Source organism: Falco cherrug, chromosome 4, assembly GCF_023634085.1.
Source record: "Falco cherrug isolate bFalChe1 chromosome 4, bFalChe1.pri, whole genome shotgun sequence".
NCBI lineage: Eukaryota > Metazoa > Chordata > Aves > Falconiformes > Falconidae > Falco > Falco cherrug.
In genome coordinates, this window is record NC_073700.1 from 84,389,125 (window position 1) to 84,409,546 (window position 20,422).

The 20,422-nt window shown below is 42.6% G+C and overlaps 2 protein-coding genes across 3 annotated transcripts in view; both read left to right on the plus strand.

Annotated features, from left to right (window-relative positions):
• The window catches only part of ITGB8 (integrin subunit beta 8), a 69,230-nt gene extending 50,659 nt beyond the window's left edge, over positions 1–18,571 (plus strand). For both annotated transcript variants that reach the window (XM_055707341.1, XM_055707345.1), the window contains exon 15: positions 18,362–18,571. In XM_055707341.1, coding sequence (XP_055563316.1) covers positions 18,362–18,451 — 90 coding nt within the window. In that variant the 3' untranslated portion in view covers positions 18,452–18,571. The remainder of the gene's footprint in view (positions 1–18,361) is intronic.
• Positions 18,477–20,422, plus strand: part of ABCB5 (ATP binding cassette subfamily B member 5) — a 58,976-nt gene continuing 57,030 nt past the window's right edge. Inside the window, exon 1 of the mRNA XM_014284888.3 lies at positions 18,477–18,595. The gene's annotated coding sequence lies outside the window, so the exon portion shown is untranslated. The remainder of the gene's footprint in view (positions 18,596–20,422) is intronic.

The window sequence follows — 20,422 nt, forward strand, 5'->3', positions numbered from 1 at the left end:
TGCAGACACTGAATCAGAGGGCTTCATCAGCAAACAGCTGATGAATACAGCTATTTTATTTTGGGGCAGACAAGAACAAGTTAAAGTCTGTAGTGCAAAGCTAAACGGAGCATCTCTGAACCTGGTCAGGCACAGTCACATTCCTCTGCTCTTTTCCAATGTTAAGTCATGGCTATTTCTTGGTGAACTAGCCAGTCCTCAGATACCCACAGGGATTCTCCTGCTGTAAGCTTCTGCAGGGTGTATGCAACATACAAAACCCAGAGACACATTTCCTTTCCAGTACCACCATTCCAAGGGCAATTTCTATAATTTGTAAATATTTCTTTGTGTATACCTTCATATGTGTGTGTGAGTGTCTGCATATTCCATCCAAATTAACTTTTCCTCAGCATCAGCGAGTCCATCTCTGATTGCTAAATCGCCTGTCAGACTAAATTATGTACATGCACTATGTCTACAGGTATGGTCTCACATACCTTCTTTATATGTATTTAAAATGGGATTCCTACCCTAATTTCCGACGCATAGCAGGATCTTCCTTTAAAAATTCCTATACATATCCCAGTGTCTGTTAATACCTAAGCTGCTATCGTGTTGAAACCATGACTTGAAGTGCTCCCCAGTGTTCATCCCCTTGAGTCTTTGTGCATGAAACACAGATGCAGCACCTTACACAAGGATTCTTGGTTCACAAAGAGGTTCTAATCATTATGTTAAAAATAATAAATCAATATTTTTTTAGTCAGTTTATTCCTCATGCCTTTGAAAGTAAGGTCTTGCTTTGTAAATAGGAAAGAACCATTAGGTCAAAAGAAAGAAAAGATAATGCATCAGACCATTTTGCAACCAAAAAAAAGTGGCATTCTCAGAAGGAAGATTTATTGTCATATGACAGACTGAAAGTGTTTCACGCTGCCTAAAATGAAAACCACAGAGATTAAATTCCAAGGGGAGGAAAAAGAAAAAAAAAAGGGGGAAAAAAGAACAAAGAAACCTTTAGTTTCAACTATTTTGTCAAAGGTTCAATTCTGTGAAATTGCTGGGCCTTTGTGGTTTAGCTGGACTGTGTTAGGAGTGAACACGCTGAGCATCTTTGAATAGTGAGTCCGTAAGGTCCCCTTTGAGATCAGATACAAACCAGATTAGTCATATTAATATAACATGTGTTATATTCCTTCTTCAAAAAAAATTGTATCTTACAGAACCTGTTTGGCAAGCTGAAACGTAAGAATCTTTATTTATTGTCTTAGCTGATGTTCCCTCTTGGATTTATGCTAGCAACTATTGTGGAGTGTTCTTACATTTTCTATTTATCCCTTTTTCACTCACCAAAAAATAGTTTGGATTTTAACTACATGAAAATAATGTATAATACACTACATTCCTGTACTACCCAGGAATTTTGCTTGTCTAGTTAGCTGGCTTTTTGTCATGTGTTAATGTACTCAGTTATTTTTTGGGTGGAGAAAAAAAGGAAAATTTAACAAATGGCTGTCAGCATCACATGAAATGTCTTGAAAGAACCTGTGTTACTGAGGTTTAATTGCTATCAATTAAGCTATTTGCTACCTTTGATGACCTAGTTCCTATGGAATTCAAGTGTTTTTACCTTGCCAAATTTTACTCCTTACTTGGTCAGTGCCCAGCTACTGGTGCTTGCCCAGGCCAGTGCAGGTACTTGCCAGCACAGTGAGGTCTGTGCTGTCCTTTGAACCAGCAAGATAAGGGAATTGTTATTCTTCAGAAAGCTTTGGCAAAGAAGACAGTACTATAATTTTGCCATGATTACAACTCCTGGGTTATTGACGTTTTATTGGATATAAAATTTATAGTCAATTTATACACAGCTACTCCTGAAGTCACCAGTATAGCATACCTGAAATCTTGTTGATTCTAAAGGATTTTTGTATGAGGGACTTGCTTGAAGAATCTGTTTGTTTGTGGTTTTTTAAATTAGAATCTTTTTGAGATATCCCTTGGAATGATATTTTTCAAATACTCCATTTCCCTAGAGTGCTTCCTTACAAGATGTTAAAATAGGATTTCATTTACAGTATTCACAAGGAAGGTTAGGTGGCACTGTGCCTTTCTCACCTTAGGGATACAGAAGCGACGAGTGCTCTCACAGCACCAGAACCATGTTCTGACAAGAGTATGTACTTTTTATACCAGTCCCCCAGGAGAACAGCCAGATTTTTTCAGACCTAGAGTCCACCTAGCCCAGTGTGGCTGTCAGCAACAGTGGAGACGAGCTGCCATGGGAAGTGTAAGTACACTCCCAGCATATATTACTTCCCTGAACATCCAGTCATTTTTCAGCTTAGGGAATTTCCTACATCTGATTAGTTTATTTAATCAGTAACCCTCATTTTCAGGTATGTGCCATTGAGCTTACCTTAAAAAAAAAAAAAATCCACCGTTTGGACAGCTGCATGAAGAACTGCTTCCTTTTGTTTTGAACCCAGCATTTTGCTTGGTGGCCCATACCTCCTGCATTCAAATGAAAAGCACATTTAGCCCTAGCCTCTCTCTTCTGTAGAACTTGTCACATCTCCCCAAGTCACCTTTCCTGGACTGTAGTCCAAGCATACATGGCCATTCTTTATGCTGAGGCCTTCCTTATCTTTGATCATCTTTGCTGCCCTTTTCCGATACTCTCCTATCACTGGCATCCTCCTTTCCTTCCTTAAGGATGAGTAAGCTATTTTCAAGATTCTAAATGTAGATGAACCACCTATTTACATAGGGACATAGTGATGTGAATTTTTTCTTCTTCCTTTTATAATGCTTCCAATTTTTGTATGACTTCATTTGATACAGAATTTTCATGTCTTTCTCCTTGACAAAAGTCCTATACTAAATTACCATCCTACCACATTTAGCTCTGAAACCACTGAATGAAAAAGCTGCTCACTCACAGCTATCTTGAATGCAAATGCTAGCAATCTGGTTCCCCTTTCATTCAAGCAGAATCTTTCTTTTTCATAGCTTCTGCTTAGTCTGCAAGTAGCACCTTTCCAAGTGAAGCAGAAATCTTGTCCAGATACCACCCTTCTAGCATTACAGCTCTGCCTTTCTACTCCTCTCTCCAGTCCTGCACAAGGTACAGTAAATATTTTAGAGAAAGTTCCCACCAAATTCCCGGTCTCCAGCTTTTTTTTTTTTTTTTTTTTTCCAGAAAAAAAGATCTTTTGCCTCCAGAATTTCCTACCTTTCCTCTTCTTCATGAGATTGATGCTCACCTAAATACTACCAGCTGCAACCCACAGCCTCTGAGGTTTACCAGCTTTACACTAAGCAGGCAAACATGTTTCTCTGTATGTCTGAACCCCTGTACATCTGTTTGCTGGATAAGAGCATCTTCCTCTTTTTCCCTTCCTGCTGGACATCCTAATTCCAGAAGGGCACTTGCATTAAGAGAGGGCACATATATAATCAAGCTAAAAGAAACTTGTTACTGTAGTCATGTTTCCTTTCACTTGCTAGTACAACATCCCTGGATATCTCCTCTGTCAGCCTGGTTCTCAGCAGTACAATGCTTTTTTGAAGGCTAAACTGTTCAGCGTCCCCAATGTGTCCTCAATTAACATCTCCATTAGCCCATTTTCCTCTGCGTCAGCTAGCCTACCCTGAGACCCATACACACACATGCTGCGCTCCCCGCAGGGGACGCACTGTTGCAAGTCTCCCTCTCCCCCTGCAGGAAAAGTACTTCCAGTGCTCTCCCTTCCTTCCTTCCACCTTTCCGAATAGATGCAAGAGCAATTCCTCAAACAGTCTCTTTTGCCAGCTGCTCCTTCTTCCATTAACCTTCCATAGCACAAAAAACCCAGAAAGCTACCAACCTCTTCTGCTCCTGCTTCTATACGACAGTGAAAAAACTTGTCCAGCCACTTACTTCTAGACTCCTACTCACTCCATACTAGAGCTGGCCTTAACAGAGTAAGGCACCTGGGCCTTGCCTTTAGCTTTATACCTGTGGCTGGCTGGTCTCTTCCCACTCCCCCCCCTACAAACTCCTCCTAAACTGGGTTGCTGTCCTTGAATGCCCTTGGCTGGCTATTTAATTGCCTAATTAGCACCTTGGCACTATGCAGAGGGTTCTCGAAAAGGGAAAATTTCTTAAATGTGATATTGAATTAGCCCTACAACCTGCAGAGTTGTAAGAGGGATGTTGAAACAAATTTTGTTTAAGGAGATTATAAGATTTACAACTGAAGTGATTGCAGCACTTTTAATTTTCCTGTAACAGAGCTATGTTCTTTAGCTCCTCACTCAGCCTATTACTTCATTTCAGTTCTTCTACCAAGTTAGTCCACAACTTCCCACAATGGTGAAGGTACCTATAACATCACAATTACCCAGCAAATCTGCTGCCTGGTGGCTAAATTTCTCTGTCCATTTGCCATGCTTCATAGCACCACAGCTCCTTCAGTGTCTAAGCCTGTGCATTGATTCTGCATCCTTTGGGATCTATCCCTTCCTATCTCCAGAACTTCTGCAAAAGTATTTTCAGTGGAGGACGGAGGGGGCAAACAACAAAAAAACCCAGCCTCAATCTGTGGTTGGGTAATTTAGATTCAAACTCGGTAGATCTTAGAGAAAGGGTCTAGAAATCTGAAGAGATTTCAGAGTTGGGGGACCAGAGATAAGGGATTATGCCTAAATAGCAGAGATTAATGTTTTATATACGGGCCCTAAACTGTCCTGCTGTAAATGGTATCATCTGATAAGCAGGTCATTTGGTAAGTGAGGCTCCCCGAATTATAAGATGAATTTTTAATTAGACACAACTCTGGCAAGGGCAAGATTGTTTCTAAGACAAAAACTGAAATGAGACAGAAACAAAGGTGCATCTGAAAACAGTTAAAACCAGGATTATCATATCCTCTGTTATACTGACTATCACCTTAGAAATGGCCCTTTGGGGGTGGGAAATCATTATTTCACTCCTAGGCTTTGACAAAGTCTAAAGTTCTGATCTTAAGAATTTTGGCAGAGATTCCTCCAACTTTTGGCACAGCACAGGCCCAAATGCACTCCTACGTTTGTTGAATCCCAAGAAGTGGAAAATTGAAAAACAAGAAAAGACTGCTGGGATAACTCTGAAAGTAAAAGTCAGCACAGCGGGTATCTATTAAGATATTTTCCACAGTATGAATCTCTAAGGCTTTTCTGCATGGGGTGAGTATTTGGATGAAGGTAGACATCTTGACAGGCTGGAGGAATGGGCTGACAGGAGCCTCATGAAATTCAGCAAAGGCAAATGCCATGTCCTGCACCTGGGGCAGACTGACCCCTTGCACCAATCCAGGCCAGGGTCTGCCTGGTTGGGAGCAACTCTACTGGAAACGATCTCGGAGTCCTGGTGGACACAAGCTGAATGTGAGACAGAAGGGAGCCCTGGCACCAAAGCAAGCCAACAGCATCCTCGGCTGTATTAACAGGAGTGTAGCAAGTGAAATGATGGAAGCGATTCTCCCTCTCTGCTTAGCACTCATTAGACCACATCTAGATACTGCATCCACTTTTACGGCCTCAGTTCAAGAAGGACATTGAGAACCTTTAGCAAGTTCATTGGAAGGCCACTGAGGTGGTTGGGGCTGCAGCATTTGCCCAGTGAGAAGAGGCCGAGGGAGCTAGGACTGTTCAGCCTTGAGAAGAGGTGGCTTCAGGAGACCAAAGAGCAGCCTGCCAGGCCTATGGGGAGTTTATCAAGAAGATGGAGCCAGCCTCTTCACCAAAGTCCACGGTGGGATAATGGACATAAGTTGAGACAGGAGACTGAGACTGAATATATAGGAAAAGTGCTCATTCTGAGGAAATTAAGCATCGGAAGAAGTTGCTCAAAGCAGCTGTGGATAGGAAAAGTGCTCATTCTGAGGAAATTAAGCATTGGAAGAAGTTGCTCAAAGCAGCTGTGGGGTCTCTGTCCTTCAGAGTTTACAAAACCCAGCTGGACAATGTCCTCAGCAAACCTGTTTAATGCAGTGTTCACTCTCCTTTGAGCAGGAGGTTGGAATAGTGACCTTGCAAGGTTCCTTCCAACCTGAATAGGTCTGCGAATCCATGATAAATGTGGAGCCTGCTTAACTCCCAAGATGTTGTTGTTCTTCCCTTCCATTACCTACATGTACTTCAAAAGGCTTACTGTATGCAAGTGGTAGGCCTTCTGCTAGCAATGGTTTACTAAGAGTCTGCTGAGAAGGAAAAGCTGTGATTTTGAAACTCCTTTACAAAGCAGACAGATATTCATTAAAGAAATAGCTATATAAGGAAGCCAAATACAGTGAAATTTATAGCATATGTTGATTTTTGTATGTGTATTTCTCATCTGGCCATGGATGAGTTTTGCTATCTAAAGCTAGGGACTGTATTCTGCGCTAAGGCATGTAAAAATCCCCTTAGCTTCAATGGGAATAGCATATACATAGCTGAGGGCATAGTTTGGCCCATAGTCAATAGCCTCCTAAAAGCTTTTTTCCTATTTTTTTTTTCCTTGCAGTATTCGTCTTTTTCCTTTCCAAAGGTTCTGATGTCATTCCTGTTGCTGCAGTTATAGAGTTCAATTTAGTGGGAACATCTTTGAAGTTTAATTAGATTTCTTGAGAAAGAGCATGGGTAATCTGAAATACAAATTCACAAGATTGCTTCAGGCTAAAAGTGTCATGCAGCAATATTAGACCAAATATTATGCAATTGCTCTGTAATTCATGCTCTCTTCCCACTCACGAGTTGGGTTTGAAAAACTTGTGGAATATGTATGATATATCAGAGAAGTGCCAAATGCTCCTCATATAGTCCATTTCCCCATTTCCTATGGAAAACATCCCTTCTCACAATCTTCCCTTTCCCACATTAAGTTGAAGTTTGTCCATTACACCAGGGTAGCATCATCCATGTCCATGGAGTTGCAAAGCGTAACTTGGTTCAACTGCAATTTAGAAATACTGTGAAGGGTACTGTCAGTTAATAGGGAAGTTGAAGGGGATATTACACACGCATGAGAGACGCCACCACAGGCTGATGTCCACCCTATGTTGGCAAAGCATGGAGTACCGGTGCAGAAAATTTTCTATACAGCATCAACATTGGCCAGAAGTGGAGACTGCCACAAGGCATGAGAAAATAACAATACAGGACAAAATGTGCTTAGGCCTCATCTCACCGGCACCAGCTCCACAGACGGGATAGCTCCTGTGGCTTTCCCAAGAAAAGCCTCGCCTGTACGTGAGATCTGTTCTGACTGCAGCATCCAAGGGCAGGTACAGACTGCATCCATAGAGCAAGAAGATAAAATATTATAAAATAGACATAGCTGGCATCTGTGCCCTTTTTCTAGACACACATAAGTGATTATGCAGAATTATTCACATGACTATAAAAACTTGAAAATTGAACCTTACAGCTGTTCTGGTCTTGTCTGTCTGCTATGGTGCTTGTGGTTGGTGTGAAATCACGTCTGATTTGCCTCTGGAGGCAGGGGCAGAGGGCAGGGAGAGGAGGGAATGAGATTACACACGCACATGCCCATGTGTGGTGGTTTGGCGCTGGCTGACTGCCCACCAAAGCTGCCCTGTCACTGCCCTCCTCAACCAGACAGGCGAGGGGAAATACAAGGAAAGGCTTTTGGGTCGAGGTAAGAACAGGGGGATCACTCCACAGTTACTGTCATGGGCAAAACAGACTTGACTTGAGGGAATTAATTTATTAACATTCAAATTGTTAAAAAAAACACCTTCCACCCACCCCTCCCTTCTTCCCAGGCTCAGTCTCACTCCCAATTTCTTTACGTCTTCCCCCTGAGTGGCAAAGGGGGACAGGGAATGGCAGTTGTGGTCAGTTCTTCACATGCTGACTCTGCCGCTCCTTCCTCCTCACGCTCTTCCCCTGCTCCACTGTTGGGTCCCTCCCATGGGAGACAGCTCTCCATGACTTTCTCCAATGTGAGTCCTTCCCACGGGCTTCAATTCTTCACAAACTGCTCCAGTGTGGGTCCCTTCCATGGGGTGCAGTCCTTCAGGAACAGGCAGTTCCAGCATGGATCCCCCACGGGGTCACAAGCCCTGGCAGCAAACCTGCTCCAGCCTGGGTTCTTCTCTCCATGGAGCTATGGGTCCTTCCAGGACCCCGTTACAGCACGGCTTCCCAGGAGGTCACAGTCTCCTTTGGGTGCATCCACCTGCTCTGGTGGGGGTCCTCCGTGGCCTGCAGGTGTAGATCTGCTCCATTGTTAACCTCCATGGGCTGCAGGTGTAGATCTGCTCCATTGTTAACCTCCATGGGCTGCAGGTGTAGGTCTGCCCCACTGTTAACCTCCATGGGCTGAGGGGCACAGCCTGCCTCTCCGTGGGCTTCACCAGGGGCTGCAGGGGAATCTCTGCTCTGGTGCCTGGAGCACCTCTGCCCCCTCCTTCTGCACTGACTCTAGTGTCTGCAGAGTTGTTGCTCTCATGTAGTCTCACTCTTCTGTTCCTCTGCTGCAGACTTTTTTTATTATTCCCCACCTTTTTAATGTTATCCCAGAGGCACTACCACCATCGCTGATGGGCTCAGCCTTGGCCAGTGGTGGGTCCATCTTGGATCCAGCTGGCATGTCCTCCATGGGACATGGGGGAAGCTTCTGGCATCTTCTCATAGAAGCCACCCCTGTAGCCCCCCCCCCACCAAAACCTTGCCACACAAACCCACTGCACCACGCTTTACTCAGGTGACCCTTCACAAGGCACACTGGGCAGTGCTGGGGAGAGATGCTGCATCCCTCCTAGCATCACTTTACTCATGACCAACAAGCAAGTGCCTCGGCTTTGAAGTGCAGAATGGAGTGTGGCATGGAATGCTTTTATATTACAGCAGCATCTTGTTTGCAACTGCAACATTTTCATCCCAGAACATCCTGAAGTGTATTTACGATCTCTAAGGTAAAATTTACTCATAGTAACTTACTGTTAAGCCATAGTCAGTCTTCAGTGGAATGAGGACAGCAAAGCTTGCATCAGGCTTGTCCCAAGACGTGACTGTCTCCATGGGCTGAGCCCAGCCATGCTCATCTTGAAACACCACAGCCACCAAACAGCCTAACACTGCTGCACTTGAGGAGGGGGTGCTGAAAGAAAGGCTCTCCTGGCTGAATTGCTGCAAAAAATTAACTAGAGAAATTGTAAGACCACAAGATGAAATGTCATTGACACACCAGCTTTAACAGCCCATCAGCTGAGCAAAGAGCAGGGCACCTCAGTGGTGGTGCACGTCCTTGGTTCATGTCTGCTCAGCACTGTCACACTGCTCTGCCAGGGATGGGGACTCCAGGGCCACCTCCTCCCAAACCCTTTCCTTTCTTACTGAGGCACCAAGCAGGCGGGACCCTATTAAGATATCAGGAGACTGTATGTAGCCTAGAGTTGCATGGCCACAAGTCATTACTAACATGCACCGAACAGTCAAGGAAAAAACAGCTGAGTTTTCCATATAAAAACCTTGAACTGATACAACAGAAACCATAAAATGGGTATGCATGTTGCTCAAGGTCATACAGAAATGTTTCTTCTTTTTTTTGGTCTGTTTATTTGTTTTCTCCCTCTGGGCATCTATAGCATTGCCTAAGCTATTGAGATGCAAGAGTAAGATTTTTTTTTTTATTAAATTGGGATCCTAAAGGGGAAGCTCTTCTCATAAATTCTTGAGGTGAAAACAACTGCAGGGATGGGCATAACAGAGGGAGAGACTTAAGCCCTTAACTGCTGTCTGATAGTTTAGAAAAAAATATTTTGGCAGGGAAAAGTATGATTACAAGAAAGCTTAATCCACTGTCAAATATTTTACCGTATTTCAGAATCAAATTACAATCTCCAAGCTATTTTAAACATTAAACAGAGGAATATAACAGAGAGATTATATAAACAAAGCAAAATGTAATGCTGCTCATAACTTTAGGAAGGCACTCTGATACTACAACAGTGAAAGCGGGGGGGCGGGGGGGGCAGAGAGAAGGAAGATACACTAGATATATGTATATTCTTATTAATGATTTTCTTTTCCTGTCAAAAAATGGACTGATTGATAGTCTAAAGTGAAACTGCAGTAATGTTGATACTTCAAAGAAAAAAAATATATTTAAGATCTCTCAATCTGGTACTAATTTCCCATCTTATGTAATAAAAATGTCAAGAATGAGGCTAAAGAATAGTATTGAGTTTAACTTAACTTTTTCATCTGTGCCTTCTCTGATGCTTTGAGATTGCTTTTTAATTATTAAAAAAAAAAAAAAAAAACAAAGAGAAAGGTAGAAGTACTAGATTAAGACACAAACTGACTATTTTTCAAAAATAGCATTATTAACTTGATTTGTAAAGGACAGCTCCAATAAAACATTTTTTAAAATAAATTCTAAATTAATGCATATTCATTCAACCTTCCTTAAAATTCAAGCTAGAATACAGTACATACCTGTAGGAATTGGAACTAATGGAAAATAGAGTTGCAATTAACTTTGCAATGTTTAAAGTTAACATAAACCAGACCTGCTTTCAGTTACTTTATTTGCTGTATATTTATAGAAACACATGTCATCAACTTACTGGCTTATGTTTTTCCACATTTTCAAGCATGAGTGCAACAGCTACATCTTACAAAACTCAGCCTCTCTGTAACTACTCCTGTCTAATGGGTCAATGTATAATTCCCTGGGCAGGGTCTGCAAGGAGGAGACTTAGAGAGGTGACCAGTGACCCACATCTTTATCAGCAGGTCATGATGATGGCAAATCATGTGGTTGCAGTCCATGATATTTCCTTTCTTTAATGAATATAAGGAAATTTAAGATCCCAGAAGATAACAGGAGGTGGGATGGTATTTCTTAAAATAAAGGGAAAAAAGAAAAAGAACACTTTTAACTTTTTTTTTTCTTACAACTTAATCCTGCAATAGGTTGTGTACTAACCTGGAAACAACAGGCACAAACCACTCCTGAGTCCAGTGTTCTCCATATTGGCAAAGTGCAGGTTCTAATGTCTGCGTTGTTCACTTTGCAACAGGATAGTAAAACGGAAGGGCGAAATCTCGCAAGACTTAAGTCAATAGCAGGTCTCTCAGGTCAATAACACTACGCTTTCATCAGGTGGACAAGAAACTCAGTGTTGCAACCCAGGAAGGTAGCCACCTAAGGACAGCTTATACTGGCTTCCTTTGCACTGTTTTGTCACTGGTGTCAGAAGAGCCCTTTGTGCCTCCAGCCAGGATGTTCACTTGTAAACTGTGTAGCACAGACCTGTCATTTTGGCATTGCAGGGAAGGTGACAGCAGTGTGTCATGAGTAAAGTTGTCTCTACTGGGAAGCCACTTGGCTTGTTTCAGATGGACATGAGCCTTTTGGGTGACCAGGAGAACATGGCTTTGAAGCAAAACATGAAAGACACCAGCTTGCCAGTACAGATGCACTCATTAACTTCCTATAGATGCCATATTTACATCCCACAAAGCTATCACACATTTAAGTATTCACATGACAAATTAGCACACCATGAAAAATATTAACTATCCTGAATACATTGCCCAATACTTCGGTTTTATAACATGTTCCAACTCTTAGTCCATAGTCACAGTCCTTTACTTAGGCAGTGGTAGGAGACCTGCAGTGCCTTTCTTCTAGTGGACTCATGGACATGAACATTGCACTCAACTGTTACTTTTGAAACAGGTAATAACTCTGATAGTTAAGGAAAAACAAACTATTAAACATTAAAAAGCCAGGTCCATCCAAGCATCATTCAGTGTTAATCTAAGTGCCATTTACAAAACTGGAGTTACGCCATAATGAATCGGGGCTCAGAGCTATGCACTGTAAACAGATGGTTGTAACCAAATATACGCTTTGATTTACACAAAGGGATCTGTTGCTGTTTGTGGGTTGCGGCATCAGTAAAGCTCTGAGAATAAATTAGGGCTCTACAGTATATTTATTTTATGGGCTCTATCCTCCTGACAATTGCTTTAAATTCTTTATGAGAAATAAGCACTGATAGTCTAGAATGGAAGGCTATTATGCTCAAAGCTTTAAATTCAGGGACACCAAAAACCTGCTCATTTTGCCTGCAGTTTCAGTAGATCCAAATAACTCTGAGTGTACCTTTAACTCCGTTCAAACTGGGGTTACTAGTTGTACCACAAGGCCAGCCCAGATCCTGGTTTATCACCCGTTGTGCCGTGGGCAGCACAAGCCCCAAACAAAAAGGCAGTCCCCACCCCAGGTGTCCTCTGAAGTCAGGATGATCCATTTGGGATGGTATGGACAATAGGAGCATTGGTTTGGGGGCATTCGGTAGTAACCCTGGGGTGACAGGTAGGAACCCACTCTCCATCATTTGGGGAAGGCCATGCAGACAGGCACAGATGCATGCGGAGCAGTGGGAGGGCAGGAGGGTAGAGTGCTGCATAGGACCCACCCAGCCAAAAAAAAACCCAGTTGGACCTCTCTGACCTATCATGCTTTCCTCCCCACTTTCTGTAGCAGCTGGTTTATAAACCAGGAGGAGGATGAGAGCATCATAGCAGTGCCAGGGGCCAGGGCCAGCTCGGGCCAGCTCAGGAGGAGCCCCATGGGGGAATCCCAGCCCCAGCTCAGGATCTGGGCACTTCAACCAGTGCCCCATCATCACGGCCCCTCTGCTCAGCAGCATACACATGAGCCAGCCGCTGTCCTCTCTATTAGTGTATCATACTCCTCTTTGCCTCTTTTTCTGTATTTTAAATGTTCTGAGGAGAAAGAATGAGGATTCCTAACTCATATGCCTTCTATAGGAGAGCCGACTTGTGCGCTAGAGACTGATGGTGTGCTAGGACTTTTCTTCTCCTTACAGAAAAGTGAGCTCTTCTTTTATGCTCATGCCTTGGGTTTGTGTAGGAGTCTTTGGTAATATTAAGTACAGGATTTTTTTCAGTTTCATCCAGTGGTTTTAGGTCTCGGGTACTACTTCTTTTCCCTGTCAAGGGGATCCCTCCTCCACACATGAACCGGTCAGCTATTCATACAAATACTGTTTATTCTTCTGGTTTTGAATTATGCCTATTAAAGAATTTATTTTGCTCTAAGAGCAGTATCTCTGGGATTTGGAACTGGCCACGTGCCACTGTTTCCACATGCAAACCCTTGGAGCTACTCTCAGCCTTTCCATCACGGCATTGTGCTTCTACAGCCTTCATAGGGACTGTTATTTATCTCCTTGTATTTTGATGTGCATCTGAAACTAGGCAACTGATTGTACCTTTCAGACTTTAAAATAAGTCAAAAAAAATGAGTAATGGATCCGATGAAGTCTGGTTGCTCTCCATCCACCAGAAGTCTCCTCATCTTTCCATGTTAACCCCAGCAGCCTCTCTTGTGTCCCTGGTTTTTTTGGGTGGCAGACCAGAGGCTGAAGCAATGCATGCGCTGATCATCAGGCTGGTGTGCTGACAGGCCAGCCACAGCCAGCTTGCGGAAACAGTAAGGGGACACTGCTGTTTCCATGTCTTCTGTCCCCAGGTACCATTTTATTCCATCCCAAACTGGGAGAAAATTCTATATTTAAGAACTGTAGGCTGCTGTCATCTTTCAGAAGTTATTAAAGGCAAATGGCCAACTGAAAAACTATGTGATCGTGCAAATCTCTCTTTCTCCTGTTTTTTTTTAATTGTTATTTTTCAGAAAACCACAATAAAAGTTAAATCAGCAGTCCTTAAGCTTTTCTGTGTGGTTGATCTGAGCAAACAGTGGTGCCCACCCACTTTGCAGTTGTCACTAGGTTTGTATCTCCCCATGAAAACAGTCAAAATCACAGCTGAAAATGGAGTTGGGGAGGAGGGGTCCCATATGAGCAACAGGCTGCCAGTAAAGCCCATCAAAAGGATGCTGCTGCTCTTGCTGTGTATTATTATTGTACTACCAAGGTTGACTATCATCCTTATATGTCTGCATTTTTCGAAATACTGCTTATATAACTACCAACATATCTCACTGGAGGTAAACATCATAGCTTTACATGTTATGACTTACAGAAATCTTACCCGCTTTTCCGCAAGGAGGAAAAAAAGGTGTGGATCCAAAGAATGTCAGCAAAAAAAAATAAATCAAGTAATTACAGTACACTGAACACCATGAAACAGAGGCCTTGAAACAAAATAGGCAATGTTGTTTCAAAAAACTCAACTGGGAAATCAGGGACACTTTCATAATTTCAATGTTTAGACCTATTAATTGTAACTTATTTTTTTAAAAAAATAAGTATTTGGTCAAGAAGCTTAATTTCATTTTCTTAGTCCTTTATACTTCTACATGTTCAGCCATTTTTTTTTTCTTCTTTTTTCTTTTTTTTTTCATGAATCTCAAGACATTGGAGCTGCATAAGCAGGAGGGAAAACAAAGTTCAGTGTTATTTCAGTTGCTCAAATAGTTGTTTTGGTTGATTGATCTGTTAAAGCAGTAGTGTTTGCAGGAAATCATAAATAGTGCAATGACAAACTCTACTTCCTACTTGGTGTATGACTTTGGTTTTCTAGTTTGGTTTATTAGACTGTAAATAACTACCTTGCACCTGGCTTGATTTGTTTATTCCCTTGCATCTGAAGAAAAAAACAACCCAGTTTTGCAATAGTTAAATAGAGCAATTGTGCCATCCAGTGGCTAGCTAGGTTAACTCATTTCTTCTCCTTCCACATGACCATTTGGTATTTCTTGTTTCTTATTCAGAAAGTCTGTAATTACTGTAATTTACAATGTTCATTCTATTGCTGCATCCCATTAATACATTATAAACATTTATTCTAGTCACACTTTTTTTCTAATATCCTACTCGGGCTGAAGGCTCAAAAGAGAAGAAAGATGTGCCATATACCCTTCTGGATGAATAAGATTAAGTTACAGGTTACTACACATCCTATCATCAAATGTCACGGACCATTGACAACAGTGAGCCAAGAAAAACAGCTCTTGACCTAGCTGGTCTGCTGTGCCCACAGACCATGGCAGAACCTTTGCTGAAGTGCTCCCAGTACAACTTTTTGTAATAATAACCGTAACTGAGTTTATAAATCGGTTTGTGAAATATCTCTGTGACTGAAAGGAAAAGTCAGAGGGGGCAAAAAGTATGACAAAATAATCCTGCAGTATGATTACATTCCTATACGATCAGTCTCACTCATTTCACCACCATAATTTCTAAAGTAATTCTGTGGAGACAAGGTGAGATCTGGTGCTGCCCGAGTCTGTATTGAGTGCAATGGGAAACATGGCCATGAGTCACAACTTGGGAAAGGTCTTCTCATTTCCAAACCAAAGTCCGCTGTACTCACCGCTGAGGAGAAGGAGCTTCCTGATTGCAAAGGTTTGCTGACGAACCACAAGCCTGTTTTGGGGGGAAGCCTCATAGCGCAAATCGATTTCTGGCATCCACGTGAAGCCTCCGATTTGGACGAAAGCAGCACATGGGAAAGAAAATAACAAGCAGAAGGTGCTCAGTGGAGGGGAAATGCAAGGGAAGAGGCTCAAACATGTATAACGCTACGCAGTTGCTATGGTGTTGAAGAAGGGGAAGGGATTCTGATGGACTATGCTGGCTCCTTGTTCCTACTACGGTGCTTTGAGACTTTCCATTCCCCTGAAACAGTAGCTTTGTGCAGGTAAAGTTGCACATCCCAGGGACCGTCACCTTGAGAAAAAGTGCGTCATCAAGATAGAGCGGGGTCCTCATGCTGTGAGTGCAGCTCACGAAGGGAAATCTCACTGTCCCAGCGTACATCACAGCTTGATTCTCGTACAGGAGCCCTGTGCTCTCCATGACCCTGGCAGCAAAGGGGAGGGGAATGCCTGGCCGCCTCTCTCTTAACAGACAGACCGTCATCTATTTTCACTTGACTTTAGTTGCAGTTTTTCAGTTTCCTGGTCTCTGCACAGTCCAGCTGTGGAGTCCTTCCAGGAGTGGCATAAACACATGCTGTGATCCCAAGCAAAGCACCGGACTCCAGCTACAGCAGCCAATCCAGTCCCCATTCTGGAATGTCCTCCCCATCCCCCTTCTCCACTACATTCCCAACATAGGCGTGACTCACTGTATCTCAATGTGGTTCTTCGAGGATTATTTCCCAACATATTTTCTTGAACACAAGCAGCAATTTCCCCTATGCCAAGAAGAACTTCCAGGGAAATCTCTGTGTAGTGCTGCCCTGCCTTCTGGGGACATGAATCACTGCACATCAGTGCCTGAAGTACTCCGCCATGCTGTGATACGAGAGATTAGTTAACATGCTGATAATCCTTTTGCTACAGAGACACAGGAAGGCTTTCCCACAAGGAAACTCTTTGATCTAAACAAAATTATATCTTGGCCTGAAGTTTAGAAGGTGGCTATAGATTTAGAGAGTGTCGACTTCTAGAGGGCCTATCTAAGAAGGACTTCAAACAACTTTTCTCCTGGCAAGAATCCAGCATTTTCAAGGCTTCTTAAAAACAAGGCAGCGAAATCACTGGTCGCTTTTGAAAATGTTGTGTGAGATACTTTGCCCGTGATGCACGCAGCGCATTTACAAAACAGTGCTTGTTCACACCATGCCTCCACACCTGGAAAGAACGTTCATACTACCGCTTTTATTTTAAATATCACTAGTTCTTCATATGCGAGAGAGATTACATACAATATACTATATATAGATTATTTATATTATGTTATGCTATGTTATGTTGTATTGTATATATTACATTGTATCATATTATTTATAATATATACAAATCTATTCTCAGAAATAGATAAAGGGGGGGCAGAGGGGGAAGAAAAATCCTCCCCAAGAGCAAGACCCAGCCTCCCAGGGCAGATGAAGAATTCACTGTTCTGGAGCCCTTTGAAGAAGGAAAGCGCTGACAGTCGTCACTATTTCACTCCCACTGAGCGTGTGTCTGCCGGGCAGACCTCTGCCACCTCTCCTGCATGGAGCACGTTGATCAAATCCAGCTGAAGTTGGAGCCAGGTGTGGAAACAGATTTGTGGCTGAGATCAGCTTTGCTGCAACGACCATGGTTCAGATCAAAGGAGAGAAAAAAATCAGTTTGAGACCTTTTGAAGAAATGTTATTGAATTTTTACTGAAGAATTTTTACTGGACAGATGACCTACTGTGGTCTGGGAAAGCTTAACTCTTTCTTACAGCCTAGATGAGTATTTTATGGTTCTATAGTATACTGCACTCATCATATTTAGCACCAAGAGAAGAAAGCGGTACTAGTGTTTTAACATGGCTAATACCCTGGCCATGCAGTTAATAATGAGCCAAATGAAAAGAAGTGCTGGTAGGGATGTTTGTCCATTCTCACCGTATTGGTAGAAGCATTGGCACAGCTTTTTGAGTCAGCTCTGAGCAGGAAGGAGATAAGGCCTTGATGATTAGCTAGAGCAAGTCTCTCTCACAGAGGTTGTTACAGGAGCTTTCCAATTTGCATGAACTCCTGAGTGTTAGACTTGGTGGGGGAGATTTCCTGAAAGGCCTATAAAGGAGTTTGGGGTTTTTGAAAGTTCTCCATGGTATCTATTACCCAGAAAAAACTCAAAGCTGGTCTCTTCATGATACTTAGTGGTTTTCATAATCTTACATACCACCCCAAGCTGGTGCAGTCCCTTGTGGCTGTGCATGATTAGCAGATGAATTGTGTGCCTGGTGACAAGAAAGCAGAAGGGGCAGAAGGCATGCTAAATGCCCCCTGCCTCATAAATGCACCCTGTTGATGCAAAGTTAGAGCTAGGCTGGACCTGCAAGCAAGATGGGTGAGCTTTCAGTCCACTGGGTTATGCGTATCTTGTTACCCCACTGTGTTCAGATTCCTTGTGTGCTGGGTTTTCACGGTTCTCTAATTAAGTCCCTCCACTCCTTTCCTGTTCTTTTTTGCCTTCCTAAGCCTGGGTGCCCGTGTCCATTCTCAGGGAGTTCTTGGCTCTGCAGGCACAAACTCCTGTTGAAGTTAAAACTAATCTCTAACAGTTTTGATATGCCTGGGCCATCTTCCAGGGTCTGCTCTGTAAAAGCAGAAACACAGTGATGAGTCAGGCTCATGCTTTCTAGGACTGTTATGTTTGTCCCATCTTTGACTTATCTATAGCAGAAGACAACAGCCAAGCCTGACCTCTTCTTAGGACACATTTATTAGCACAGCATGAAATGGATGTTTTCATTTATTGTAAAAAGAAATTGTCATGATATCAAGTTTGTAAGGAGGAAACTTTGTCAAAGGCAATCGTCAGAGATGATTCTCTGTCCTCTTCCGGCTATGAATTCTTCTGTGGCAGTAGTATTTGTGAGTTACTCTGACACAAATTGCTCTCAGTAATTAATTTCTCTTGCAGTGGTCACCACCCAGGGGAGGATGCCAAACCTCTTTTTGTGCTGTCTCGTTATTCAGAAGTAATGAGCATGCGTACCCATTGCAGCTCTGACTCCTAACACTTCGGACAGGAAGGCAGCTTCAGGAATAAACTATCAGAACTCAGCAACAAGCTTGCTTTTGGATGCACTGTTTCGTGTTCATATCCAGATCTACAGCTACTTGGTGACATGTTCACTCACCATCTAAGGTTACGGTAAATAGACTTTTTCCTCATTTGTAGTACTGTTGTCCCACATATAATTTTCCTGCTGTGTTTTCCAGTGGACTTTTCATGTCTAAGATTCTCTTGTCTTAGGAATTCATGTTCACTTTTAGAGAAATTATGGCTTTACTTTAAAAGTCTTCAGTAGTATGTTGCATCAAAAGCTCAAGACCCAGTCAGCAGTTACTGCCTGCTTTCAGTACTGGTGCAGAGTCTCAGAGATGCAACAGCTCTCCAAATTCTTTCTAACAGTCCTGTTCTCCTAGAAGTATTTCTGTTGCTGTGATTACTGATTTATATAACATAACTGTGAAGAGAAGCAGACTACCTGAAGGATAATCCCAATTTGTAAGAGGCTACCTGACCTTAACCTTTCATGAAGCTGCCTCCAAAACTTCCCATTCTCTCATTGTCTTCTTCCACACCTGCAGCATCACTAACCTTTTGAAGAGGAAGTGGAACAATTAAGTAGACAAGCTATGGGTTATTAAAATATTGATAGTGTTAAAAGGTACAGGCTTTTGCCCACCACATCTGGCATTGGCCTTCTTATGACAAAGCAAGGAGTTTTGTAAGTTGTTTCCTTAAAACTATTCCTCTGCCCCTGACAACATCTAATGTGTAAAGTGTTGGTTCAAGGACTGGTTTTTATACATGCCTAACCATGATGAGCCATAAACACACATTGTCTGGTTACAGGTGGAGTTACCAATAAGGCAAATGATTACAAATGATTACAAGAGGCATAAACTCTCATTGAGAGATGATCCTCAGTCAATGTTAGTAACAACCACACATGGTGTAACTTACAGATCAAAGTAGCCCCAGCACTGCTGTAGCTTTCATGGCTTCTAAAAAAATTTCTCTGGTTGAAAGCTCGCAGGCTTCATTTCTGCCTGATTTTGGTTGATTTGATGAATTGCTGTTTATTTTGACGGGTTTGATTTTCTGTTGTTCTTAGGGAGTTTGATACAATTTCATACTGCTTTTATGGGAGATCTTTATGGAAATACCTTTGTCCCATTTAGGGATGACTCACCCCAAGGTCCCCAGGCTCAGGTGAGCAAAGTGCAAGCAGGTCTTCTGGGGTCATCCAGAAAGAACCCAGCAGTGGGGCAGATGTGCACTAGCACATGCTTCCATGTGCGAGGCCAAGTGGTGGCTGTCCAAGGTGGATCACCAGCAGGAAAGAGAGGTCCCGCGCCCCATGGAGCATGTCACACTGCATACAGAAACATCATGGGGCTAAGGCTGTGTCAGGGCAGGGGCAGAGCAATGTGGAAACCAGGCCTTTTTCTGTAGATACACTTTAAGTCACCAAAGTGCTTTAATTTGAGTTAGTCCAAAACAGTGGGAGTACCAGCACTGCGAATACTCATCACCATGAATGATACAATGTGAAGATGAAGGGCAAAACGATGAAGATTTTCTGGGGTAAGGTCAGCAGAGTAAAAAGAGAAACCAGGCACAAAGGAGCAAGGTTAATGCAAATTTTAGCTCACCTTACTGTAGGAGTTCCTGGGCAAATAAATTTTTACCATGGATCAAAAGTGTCGCAAAATAAAAGTATTTATGTTTTGAATGAGAGGCAGATATCTCCCACAATTACACAGATATGTAGTTCCCTCTCTTGCAATTCCCTTCCAAACCGTTGGGAGCTCCTCTGTCCAAATAGACATTTCACCCTGATCCTGTAAATTAAAATTGGTAACAGTCAGTTTGGTGGACATCACCATCAGGCCAGCATTGGGACAGGAGAGAAAATCCCAAGGGCAGAGTAGCATTATGGGCTCGGTTTGCCTATGATCTCTTGTAGCT